Source organism: Hemicordylus capensis, chromosome 14 (genome assembly GCF_027244095.1).
Source record: "Hemicordylus capensis ecotype Gifberg chromosome 14, rHemCap1.1.pri, whole genome shotgun sequence".
Classification (NCBI taxonomy): Eukaryota; Metazoa; Chordata; class Lepidosauria; order Squamata; family Cordylidae; genus Hemicordylus; species Hemicordylus capensis.
In genome coordinates this window covers 14640985-14653417 of record NC_069670.1, presented here as the reverse complement: position 1 = coordinate 14653417, position 12433 = coordinate 14640985, and the positions used below count along the sequence as shown (strand labels likewise).

Sequence of the window (12433 nt, the reverse complement as noted above, 5' to 3'; positions counted from 1 at the left end):
GAAAGACCTCCTCATCGTTCTTTGCAAACAGCCGGATCTTGCAATGGGCTGGTTCTCACGATCCGATGCAAGGGCGGGATTCTGAAGCCGTGCACGCTTCACAAACGGACCGTGTGGGTGGCGGAAATGTCAGGCAGAGGACAGGGAAGTGACCATGTTGAAGAAGCAAGCCCATTTGGGCAGTGGATCTCCTCCACCCTAGATCCAATCCCAGAGTACCAAAGCCAACTGGGATGTCGTCCCGCACACGATCGCCTCCCGGTCCTCTGCGCGCACGATCTACTTCCACAAGCATGCATGGAATCGCGGCGGGGACCATAATAAGCACCAGCCCAGTTTATGTCTCTCTTTCCCATCTTTTGCCCCCCAGTTCCCACCCCGGAAGGCCCCACAAAGACACGAGAGGAATCCACCCACCTTGAAAGAGCTTTATTGTCCCGTGAGCAAGGGACGACAAGTTTATTTTATTTCATCTCACTGTCAGTGGGTCCAATCCCAGCGTCACCACCCCCACCCCAGACCCCCTCTGGGTTTGCCCCACTCTCCTCATTTACACTGCACAACTGCGTCTCTTTTAAATGCTGCCCCCCAAGTCATTCATGGGGGGGGGCGGAGAGAGAGAGAGAGAGAGAGGAAGGGAGGAGGGTCAGGGGTCTTTTTGTTCCTCCTTCCCCAGTAAGCGCAGAAGAATCGAGACCATGAGCACACAGAAATGGAGCACACTCACTGGACCCTGGCCCTGATCCACACCTCCTCTCTTTAAAGACACGTGTGTTTTTCATAGAGGAGAGGATTTCAGTCTGTGCAGGGCACAGTCCAAGAAGAAATGGCAGACTGTGTGGGGAATAAGCTGCAACCCCAAAGTCTGAAGTGTGAAAATCCTCCCGAAGCGACTCCGGGGTCAGGACTGAGTGCGACGCCCCAGCCAAGACCCTTAAAAGGACAAAGGGACACAACCCCAGCGAACAGCTTTCCTCTGGATCTTCTTTGATGGAGGGTGCATTGGCACTGCAAAATTATTTCCAGCCGGTATCGAGTGGGAGCACTCTGGCTTCTGCCCCACCCCACCCCGGAGAACGGAAATTTGGTGAGGGTGCTGAGAATTAGGCTAACCACATTCACACAACCCCAGTTCTCAGGGTTCCCAGGGAAGAAAGAGGAAGAGCTGTTTATGTATGGAGAGCCCCCTAGAGGAGCAGACTGAAGTATTTTGCTTTTCACAGTGCCCCTCCACAGGCCAGAATGCTTTCAGGAAGCCCAGAAGGAGTGCCTGAAGTCAACTCCCCCTCTTCTGTTTGTTCCTCGGGGTAGACTGTTCCTGGGCCTAGAGGTTCCATTTACCATCACAAGCAATGGCCACCAACATAAGAACATAAGAACAGCCCTGCTGGATCAGGCCCAAGGGAGCCCATCGAGTCCAGCATCCTGTTTCGCACAGTGGCCCACCAGATGCTGCTGGAAGCCACAGACAGGAGTTGAGGGTGTGCCCTCTCTCCTGCCATTACTCCCCAGCAACTGGTACTCAGAGACATCCTGCCTTTGAGGCTGGAGGTGGCCTTTAGCCCTCCGACTAGTAGCCCTTGATAGACCTCTCCTCCATGAAGTGATCCAAACCCTTCTTAAAGCCATCCAGGTTGTTGGCTGTCACCACATCTTGTGGCAGAGAGTTCCACAAGCTGATTATGTGTTGTGCGAAAAAGGTAATTCCGTTTGTTGGTCCTAAATCTCCTAGCCATCAGTTTCATGGAATGACCCCTAGTTCTGGTGTTATGTGAGAGGGAGAAGAATTTCTCTCTCTCCACTTTCTCCACACCAGGCATGACTTGTCCAATTCCACTGTGAACTTGTCTCATCCCTTTGCAAAGCGAGTGGCCATGTGCTAGCGGCAAATTCAACACACTGACTACACACAAATCAATGAGGTGGAGAACAGTGTTCCCTCGAACAGGGATTCCCAGATGTGGTTGACTACAACTCCCATAACTCCCAAGCCAAAGGCAACTGCAGCGGGGGATTCTGGGAGTTGTAGTCAACCACATCTGGGGATCCCTGTTAGAAGGGAACACCGGTGAAGAAGTCCGCTCTTTGGTCTGTCCTGAATATCCGCTGACCACTTTCTCCACACCATGTGCCTCCCACAAGATGAACTTTTTCTTTATCTCCACTGAAACCTGTATCTCCTGTCTCTCGACCTGGTTCTTTATCCACCATGGCCTAACAAACTTGACAAAACCAATTCCAGACTGCAGTGCGGACAGAGTGTTCCAGCCTATTCTGTGCAAATAGGGTTGCCATTGCCAACACAGACTGCAGCTATCCCCAGAGGTTTGCATTCTTTCCTATCTCTTCCCCGCCCGCTCGCCAATATTTTTCTCATTCTCAAGCCATTCCAGTCTCCAAGGTTGCTTCCAAGGGTTACCTGGAGACGGATGCTGCTGACTGCCAACCGTGGAAGGTCGGCATCCCTCTTCCCGGCCGTATCTGGACATCCCAAATACTATCCCAACATTTCCCACAATACTAAGTCCTGAAAACCTCCAGGAGTCACCTAGACATGGATGCCGATTTCTGGAAACTCCGAGCCAGTCCTGGAGCGTTGGCAACCTTTCTAGAAGCAGCCATGGAGGGCCTGAGAGCGGAGCTCTGGGTCACCCACTGCAAGCTTTCTCCATCTTGGTTTAGTATCAGCCCTTCAACTTGTTTCCACCTGTTTCAACCCCAGCTCTGCCAAGGGCCACACCGCTGCAGGCCTAAGGGTCCCACAGAATTCTTGAGATCATTCAGTTCTGCTTTGGAGGATTTCCTCCTCCTCCACCACCACCACCGCCGCCGCCGCCGCCGCCTCCTGTTTTTGGGTTCACGAATTCTGCATGAAATGTGGACTCTGACCAAGAAGCAATCAGGAAAAAGGGACCCCCTTTCCCTGACTGGAAGCGCGGAGCTGATTCTGGAAGCACAGAACAGAACAGTCCTCCTGTCCCTCATGCTGGCCAGCCTTCCCCTGCTGTCTTGGCTCCGAGCACCTCACATCCAGGGGTAGACTGCTTCCGAACATGGAGGCTCTGCTTAGCTAGCATCACTAACAACCACGGAGAACAGCAGCCCTGCAGCCAGATCAGACCAAAGCAGCCCGGCGCTCTTGCTGCCAAGGGTGGCCAGCCGGAAGCAACGACCTAACCCTTGCTGGCTCTCTGCCCCCTGCTCAACCGACACTCATAGAGAAGTCTGCTCCTGAAGAGGGAGGCTCTGTTCAGCTATCAGGATGGCTCATGGCCATGTAGGAAAGACTGTATCCTCCACAAAGCTGCCAATAGGGGACTGGTGATTTTTTTAAATTCTCATTTTTAATGGCAGGTGGCATCTGGTGGTGGGGGCACCCTCACTTTTTTTCATTTCGACCTGTCACAAAGCGGTTACGAGGCATGCAGCCTCATGCCGTCAAGGATGTGGCGGCCCACTTCCCATCCAAGCCCTGGGGGGGGGAATCCCCCCCCAGTGCAACAAAGGGCCAATGAGGGATACACACACACACCCCTCCATCCACAGTGAGAGCAGAAGCTCCAAAATCTGGCACAGGAGATCAACATTCTGACGTAGCCCTCGGGACTGTGGAAGCATGAACAGCACCTAGTTGTTGTTTTTTTTAAAAAAAATCCAGACTCCAGAAGCAGAATTGATCGTGGTCAGGACATGGGGCTGCCGTGACCCCCACAGCGCTCCCCCGCTTGCCCCACAAAAACCACCCCTTCCCACTCAAGAGACCACCCTTCCCAGCTCTGGTTCTCCGAAGACTTGCAAAAACTCCCTCTTCTGGGGCGTTGCGGGGGATGGATCGGGCACTTAATTTGCAAAAGGCGGGCGGGGTGGGTGGGTGGGTGGGTGGGTGAGGAGTGGTCTTCCATCTTCCTCAGAGCAGGAACTTGGGGAGGGGGCTCGGCGAACCAGGTTAGGGGCTGCTCCGGGGGCATCCCCTCCCGCGGCCGGTCCCCGACCCTGTGGACGGAAAAGCGGGGCGTCAACCTCCACGGCCCTCTCCCCCCCCCGGGGGTCACAGCGGGGTCCCCGAGGCCCTCCCCGCGGGGCCCTGCCTCTGGCCGTTGCGGTGGCAGCCCTCCCCGCCGTGGACGATCAGCACGGGGAAGTAGAGGGCGTCTTGGTAGCAGGGGGGGCTCTCCAGCGGCTCCGTCTCGACGCCGCCGACGCCGCCCCCCACGTGGCCCCCGCTCAGGCTGCGGAGGATGCCGCCGCCGCACCGGCGCGCCCCGCCCAGCGAGAAGCGGCTGCAGCTGAAGGGCAGGCGCGCGTAGAGGGCCCGGGTGCCCCGTGAGGGCAGCGAGTTGCTGCTGACGGTCCGGCGGCACCGCTGGCAGCTGCGGAGGTAGGCCGCGCCGGCCACCACGGTGGAGTCCATGAGCACCGCCTCGGAGTAGCTGGGCACCAGCTGCTGGTTGGAGCGGATGTGCCACTCCAGCTCCGTCATGTCCACCGTGTTGACCCGCGAGATGCGGCGGGGCCCGTAGCCCCCGGCGGTGTCCAGCGGACTGGGCCCGTCGTCCGCCCCGAAGAGTTTCTCCACGTGGTAGTGCACGTTGGCCATGCGGTACTCGGCCAGGACCCGCAGCGGCCAGGAGAGGAGGAGGAAAGAGGCCAGCCAGAAGACCCAGCGGCGGGTGTACCACGGCGGGCGCCGGGGGTCCGGGAAGACCATCATGTGCTCCTTGAAGTCCACGTTCTTGAGGTGCATCCCCTCGCGGGCCTCCATGTAGTCATCCAGGCCCTCGTTCTCGCCGAAGAAGCGGGCCCGCTGGGTCAGGTAGGCCGCCTCGGCCTCCCCGGAGGCGAAGCTGAAGCATTTGGTGAAGCGCAGCTTGGTGACGGGGTAGTCGGAGAGCCCCAGCAGCTCCTTGGAGACGTCCTTCACCCCGTGGCCCGAGTAGTCGAACTCGGTCTCGGCCACGTGGGTGTTGACCCGCTCGTGGTAGACCTGGGTGGTGGTGTAGGCGTCCCCGTTGCGGTAGCGGGTGACCTGCCGGGTGCGGCGGATGTAGTGGTAGCCGACGGCTTTCCACCAGATGCAGGGCGTGGCCTGCTGCATGCGCTGGACCTTCTCGTAGACGCTGGCCGTGTCCACCCGGTGCTGCATCTGGCCCTTGGCGAAGCGGTGCCAGCACTCCACCAGGTAGACCACGTACAGCATGCCCAGGAAGGCCAGCGGGATGTAGATGTACCCGTTGGAGCACGGGCTGTCGTGGTAGATGGCCGTGGCCCCCTGGTAGGAGCCGTCATAGGTGATGCGGGTCACCGTCGAGAGGCGGCACCAGCCCATGACGCCAAAGCAGCCGAACATCAGCAGGGTGAGGACCAGGCATTTCCAGTGGGACTCCCGGCAGAGGGAACTGCTCAGAGACTGCTTGAGGGGCCGTTGCTGCTCATCCCAGGGGGGAGAGAGAGAGAGAGAGAGAGAGAGAGAGAGAGAGAGAGAGAGAGAGAGAGGAGTCATTGGTTATGTGTCAGGAACATCTCTGGCTTCTTCCTTTGCATGGGGTCGTCCCTGCATGGTTGGGGATCCTTCCGTCTTTGTTAGCATGAGGACTAGAGACTTGGGTGTCCTCCTTAAGGAAGAAAGCGGGATATTCCTGGCCTCGTCTTGTGGCCGCAAGCATGAATTGTCCCCTTTGCTAAGCAGAGGTTTGCATCTGAATGGGAGGCTACATGTGTGAGCGCTGTCAGAGATTCCCCTTAGGGGATCTGCCTGGAGAAGGTTCCCAGTTCCCTCCCTGGCAGCATCTCCAAGATCGGGCTGAGAGAGACTCCTGCCTGCAACCTGGGAGAAGCCGCTGCCAGTCTGTGCGGACAATACTGAGCGAGATGGACCAAGGGTCTGACTCAGTATATGGCAGCTTCTTTATGACTCCTTGGGTATCCTTTTTATTGAAGAAAGAGAAATAGCCCTGTTTTCTTCCTTTGCTTCGGATTATGGGAGCTAGTTTACTCTCATGTGGAAGGTGTGGCGACAGATGTGGCGACAGCCAACAACCTGGATGGCTTTAAGAAGGGTTTGGATCACTTCATGGAGGAGAGGTCTATCAAGGGCTACTAGCCGGAGGGCTATAGGCCACCTCCAGCCTCAAAGGCAGGATGCCTCTGAGTCCCAGTTGCCGGGGAGTAACAGCAGGAGAGAGGGCAGTCCCTCAATTCCTGCCTGTAGGCTTCCAGCGGCATCTGGTGGGCCACTGTGTGAAATAGGACGCTGGACTAGATAGGCTTCCTTGGGCCTGATCCAGCAGGGCTGTTCTTATGTGTAAGGGTCTCTTATGCGCAACCACGACCCTTTGTGGTTGGCTGAACCGATGCGCGGGTGGGGGGTGTGCATTCCTGGCCCAGATCCACCCACATTCCTGGTGGATCTGAGTAGATTTCAATTGGTCTTTGTGGTGGGTGGGCCCATTTCGTGGCAATGTGGGCACCCATTACGGCATAGTGGTTGCAAAGCAAGTTGTGTGTGTGTGTAGGGGTGGGTATTTATTTATTTGTTCAGCATATTTATGGAGCGCCCCTTGGGATGCGTGCACCACTTTGACGGCTTGTTTACACTTTATGTTGGCAATTCTACACCGCCCTTCGTCAGCGACCCCCAGGTCCACCTCGCCGTCTCCATTTCCCCAGCCACAGCTATAAAAGCAAAGGCTTCTGGGAAGGTTGCCAGTAGCAAATGGCTTTCAGGACCATGGAGAGAGCACAACGGTGGGGGTTTGGATTAGCCCATCCGTTGTTGTTTTTGAGCTAGTGCCCTGGGGGAGGATGGACAGTGGGACGCCAATGAACCGGAAAATGCTTGGCGTATTTAGGGTGGGCGAGGGAAACAAAAAATGGCCCCGAATCTCAATCACATACTCCTGGCAGATACTACTACTATTACTGACAACATCTGTGTCCCACTCTTCCTCCAAAGACCCCAGAGGGGTGCACATGGTTATGTTCATCCTCACAACCACCCTGCAAGGTAGGTTAGGCTGAGAGCTAAGTGACTGGCCCAGAATCACCCAGGGAGGTTCATGGCCAAACAAGGATTTGAACTCGGATCTCCCCAGGCCTAGCTCAACATTCTAATCCAGGGGTTCTCCATCTTGGGACTCTGGATATTGCTGTTGTCCAGCTCCCATAATCCCCAGCCACAATGGGCAAAAGCCGCCGGGGAGCAGAGTGGGGAACTATCAGCCCTAGCCAGGGGAAGAATTTCCTTCCCTGTCTGCCATTGTGGCTGGGAATCATGGGAGTTGTAGTCCAAGCAGAATGGGGGACTCAGGACTGGGAATCCGTCTAGAGCAAATATCTTGGCCAGAGGCACACTAAAAAAGGGATACCTGCACACTCAGCCTCCCTGCCCGCGGCTGAAATATGTGTGGGGACCTGGAAGGGAGGGAGGTGAGGAAGGGGGTGCCCCCTACCTATCTCCTCCCCTTTGGTGTTGTTCATGCGAAAGCTGTCCCTTCTCTCTCTCCTGCTTGCACACAGGATCTGCCCCAGAAAGGAAACGCGAATGCAAGCTTTTCCCGCAAAGCCTAGAAGGGACCTTGTGCGCAATCATTATACTCCGAAATATTGGGCTGTTGGGTTTTGGGTTTTGTTTTTTTGCCTCCCACCTGGCAGACGGCGGGAGGTGGGGGCGGGGTGGGGTGTGTGTGTGTGTGTGTGATGAGACACCCCTAGTCAGTGGCAGAGCCGTCCCCCCCCCCCGCTGCTGGCTTTGTTTCCCCCCACCCCGCCCCCGTCTCCCCTTTCTTCGGAGACAATCGCTCCCTGCCCACCGAATCTCCATCAGGAGTCGCTGCGCCCAGCAAAAGCACCAAAGCGGAGCGGGGAGAGAAGGACGTTAGCGTGGTGCAATGCAGAACTTCGCGCGGACGCCCCCCCGCCGCCCCGCCGCCAGTAGCAAAGCACACACACGGCACAACATTCACACCCCTCGCCTGCTGCAGAGCTACACACTTTGTGTGTCCCCCCCCCTTCACCCACCCACCCCCCGCAACAAGGCTCGATCCACCCCGCCGCGCCGTCGCACCAGCTCCCCTGAGAAGCGCGCACCCAAAACTCCGATTCCGCCCTGGGGAGCGCGGCGGCAGGCAAGAAGGGTCCGCGGAGGAGTGGGGTGGCGGCGGCGGGAGAAGCCACAATCTCTCTCCCGCCGCGCCCCCCCCCCGCAATGATCCGGGTTTATTTTTAACCCCCGCCGCCGCCGCAGCAGCAGCAGGAGGAGGCATAATGCACCAGGCGGCACGTGCTGCGCCCTGCAGCAAAAGAGCCGGCGCCTCCCTCCCTCCCTTAGCCGCCCCCCCCACCAAGGAGGCCGGGAAGGTGTGTGGGGCGGGGGGGGCGGAGGGAGGGGGCCGCTGGCGCCTCGCCCCCAGCCTTGGCCAGCCGCCCAGCCCGCTTGGCCCCGGGGTGCGGCGAGGAGGGGCCCCTTCCCAAGGCGCGCTGGCTGGCGATCGCCGCGCCCCGCAAGCCGGGGGCTGGCCTTACCTCCTCCCGGGGGGGCCCTCCCGCCGGGGTGAGCGTGGGCAGCTCCCCGGCCCCCGGCTGCTGCGCCCCGCCGTCGTCTTCCGCCCCGCCGCCGGGCATGGTTCACGCGTGGCGCCGCCAGCAGGCGCCCCGGCCGCATGTTAGGGGCGGGCGAGGGGCTCGGCGGCCCCGCCGCTGCAGCTGCGCCGCCGACTCCCCGCGACCCTGCAGCGGGGCATGGAGGCGGCCGCCCTGTCTGCCTGCCTGCCTGCCTGCCTGGTGGCGCGCACCTTCCCGGCCGGCCCGCGGCTCGCCTCTCCGCCCGTGCGCTTCGCGCCGGCTCCGCCCTCCTCCTAGCGGCTGGAAAGGAGCCCGCACCGCGCCCGGGTCGCCGCCGCCGCCCGAGGCCCCGAGCCGGCCCCCGCCCCGTCCCTGCGCGCAGGCAGCCGCCACCCCCGCCGCGCTCCGCTCTCCGCCCCGAGCTGCGCGCCCTTCTCCTCCTCCCGGGACCGGCTCCTCTCCCAGCGAGGCGGCGGCGTGACTTGGCAGCGCCGAGCAGCCGAAACCTCTCCCGGGCGGCGGCGGCGGCGGCAGGGCCCTGATCCGCTCTCGCTGCAGCGCCCAGGGCTGGCCCGGGCGGGGTGCGCGGCGGCGGGGGCAGCCTGAGAGGGCCGGGCGCTCCTCCGCCTCAGCCCATCTGGGGACGCCAGCCCCGGAGGAGACCCTCGCTGGCAGGCCCTTTCCCTCCGGACGGGGAGGACGCGGGGTCCAGGAAGAGCGGCTGCTTGCTCAGGGGATGCCTCCTCGGCATCTGGCCCCGGAATCGGGAACCCCCCCCCTGGGCTGAGCGACGAGCCGAGAGACTCCTCTCCAAGGGGTGACCTACTGAGCAACTGGCCGCCTCCGGCCCCAGGACCGCATCCCTCCAGGGGCTGCCCCCGCTGCTAGGGGTGGCGGTGGCGGGTCGCCCTCCTGTTCCCTTTGCGAGTGTGAGCTCTTGGGGTGGGCTGTTTCTCTCGGCAGAAGCCACTTTGACAGTGGGGTAACGGGTTGCCAAGGGGTCTCTACAGACCAGTGCGCATATGAGAAACCTTTATATACCGCTTTTCAACAGACGCTCCCAAAGCGGTTTACAGGGGTGCAAATCAGCTCAAATAAGTACATAAGAGGGCTCCCTGTCCCCAAAGGGCTCGCAGTCTAAATAGCGGTGATAGCAAGCAGGAGTCCATGCACGCAGAATTGTCACCCACTAGCCTGGATCAAACCGCCTGCACGCCTTCTCTAGTTCTTGCCATTTTCCTACCAAGCCCACATTTGTCTCTCCCCCACTCACCCAGCAGCTTGGTTTTGCTTAACTTTGAAGAGTGGTTCTAGAGAGAAAATTGTGTTCAGAGAAAATTGTGTTCTGTGGGTAGCTCAAGGGAGCCTCCATGCTTTAGGGCAGTCTACCTCTGAATCAGAACCGCTGAGGAAGAGCTGTTGCATTCATGGAGACTTTCCAAAACGATCTGGTTGGGTCCCGGATGGAAACAGGTTGCTGAGTTAGGTAGATTCATACCACGACAAATATTTATATACTGCTTTTCAACAAAAAGTTCCCAAAGCGGTTTAAATCGATTCTGCCTACTTGACGAGAGGCTGGCCCTAATAAAGGTATGACCTTACTGTGGATGTTGGGTTCTGCTTTCTCTCCATTAAGGAAGTTTCTTTTGGAGTCAGTGTTAAGGGTTCTTATCTATGAAGGTTAAACTAAGAGGGTTTGTCCCCACAGACAAGTCATAGCCTATACACAATGCTTCAGCCGACACGTGTGGAACATCCATGAGTGAACTGACCCCCACGGGGTTGTAATGATCTAAAATTTAATTATCTATATTCCCGGTAGATAATCTTTCTTTGCAGGGGCGTAGCAAGGTTGGAGGGGGCCCAGAAACAAGATTTTAAAATGGGCCCCTCGCTGATATACACACACAAACACACTTCACAATATATAGTGCACTCACACTCACATCCCCATTATGAATACGGTGAATATCTAGTTCCCATTGAATCTAGTTTTTTTACTCTCTGCTCCTGCTGTTCTCCAAGAGACGCAACATAGTTCATAGGGGGTGCAACATGGGCGGGTGGGGAGTCATGTGATGTGCCTCTGGGGGGCCCCTCGAGGCAGTGGGGCCCCAAGACGACTGCCTCCCCTTGCCTAATAGTAGTTACGCCCCTGTTTCTTTGGGTTGTACTGTCCTAGAGAAGAACTCTCACCCACTCCTCACCAATATTTAAAAGCACTATTTGTTATGGGGGGTGGGAGAACTTACCCGATACCTACAAAGATTAGAATCGTTCAGCCAATGGTTTTCCCCATGACACTCTATGGATGCGAAAGCTGGACTTTAGGCGCATAGGAAACTGCCATATACTGAATCAGACCATCAGTCTACCTAGCTCAGTATTGACTTCACAGACTGGCTCCAAGGTGGCAGGCAGGAGTCTCGGCCCTCTCTTGGAGATGCTGCCAGGGAGGGAACTTGGAACCTAGATGCTCTTCCCAGAGTGGCTCCATCCCTTAAGGGGAATCTCTTCCAATGCTCACCCTTCTAGTCTCCCCTTCATATGCAAGCAGGGCAGACCCTGCTTAGCTAAGGGGACCAGTCATGCTTGTTAAATGCTACCACCAGACCAGCTCTCCTCTCTTTGAAGAAGCAAGATAGAGAGAGTATTGACTCTTTTGAACTTGGGTGCTGAGGACACCAAAGACAGCCAGGGAAACAAACCAATGGATCATACAACCAATCAATCCAGGATTTTCACTCGAGGCACAAATGTGAGCAGGCTCAAACTATCATACTGTGGACACATTATGCGAAGACCCAGCTCCCTTGAGAAGTCCATAGTGCTGGGGAAAGTTGAAGGAAAGAGAAGAAGAGGACGACCAGCCGCAAGGTGGATGGACTCGGTTACACCAGCAATGGATGCACCACTGAGAGACCTTCAAGGCCAAGTGGAAGACAGATCATCCTGGAGAGACTCTGTGCTCGTTAAGAGCCAACACCGACTTGACGGCACTTAATCAACCAACCAACCAATCAATGGCATGGGTACCAACCATGCAGGGCACCTGCTTTGCATGTAGAAGGACCCAGGTTGAAGCCCTGGCAGCATCTCCAGATAGACTCCTGGGAAAGACTGAAGCCTTGGAGAACCTCTGCCAGTCAGTGTTGAGAATTCTGAGCTAGATGGACCGAGGGTCGGACTCAGTAGGCGGCGGCATCTTATGTTTGAGGATGGGGTCATAGCTCATTGGAAAAGGTCCCCGATCAAATCTCATGCATCATCAAGTAGGGCTACAAAAGGCTCCTGCCTGAGAACCTCGGAGAAGCTGCTGCCAGTCAGAGCAGACAATGCTGAGTGTAAGGCAGATTCCTATGTTCCTATAAATGACAGCTCATTTATTACGACTGTGATTCTGAAATAAGAGCCAAGGACATAAAAACACAAGGAAGTGATGAGATTTTTTATTTTATTTTTTTAAAGATTTGTGAGCCCTTTGGGGGCAGGGAGTCATTTTATTTATTGATTTATATCGATGTAAACCGCTTTGGGAACTTTTTGTTGAAAAGCAGTATATAAATATCTGTCATCGTATGAACCTACCTAACTCAGCAACCTGTTTCCATCAGGGAGCCAACCAGATTGTTCTGGAAAGTCTCCATGAATGCAACAGGTCTTCCTAAGTGGTTCTGATTCAGAGGTAGACTGCCCTAAAGCATGGAGGCTCCCTTGAGCTATCCACAGAAGACAATTTTCTCTGGATTAACTGCTTTGAAATAACTGTCCACTCCTGGCTTGAAACTCAACAGTCACTGCAACATCAGAATAAACCCTTTGAATGCACAGAAAGGAGGGAAAGGACACACCCTAGCAAGACGAAAAGGGG

General features: G+C 57.0%; 1 protein-coding gene across 6 annotated transcripts in view; it reads right to left on the bottom strand.

The window, feature by feature from the left end:
• Positions 1-414: 414 nt before the first annotated feature.
• The window catches only part of LOC128336998 (protein cornichon homolog 2), a 73854-nt gene continuing 61835 nt past the window's right edge, over positions 415-12433 (bottom strand). For 5 of the 6 annotated variants that reach the window (XM_053277410.1, XM_053277407.1, XM_053277411.1 and 2 more), the window contains exon 7: positions 415-5425. In XM_053277410.1, coding sequence (XP_053133385.1) covers positions 4049-5425 — 1377 coding nt within the window. In that variant the 3' untranslated portion in view covers positions 415-4048. Of the gene's footprint in view, positions 5426-8520; positions 9298-12433 lie in introns of those variants that run through there. The other variant, XM_053277412.1, reaches the window with a different exon arrangement.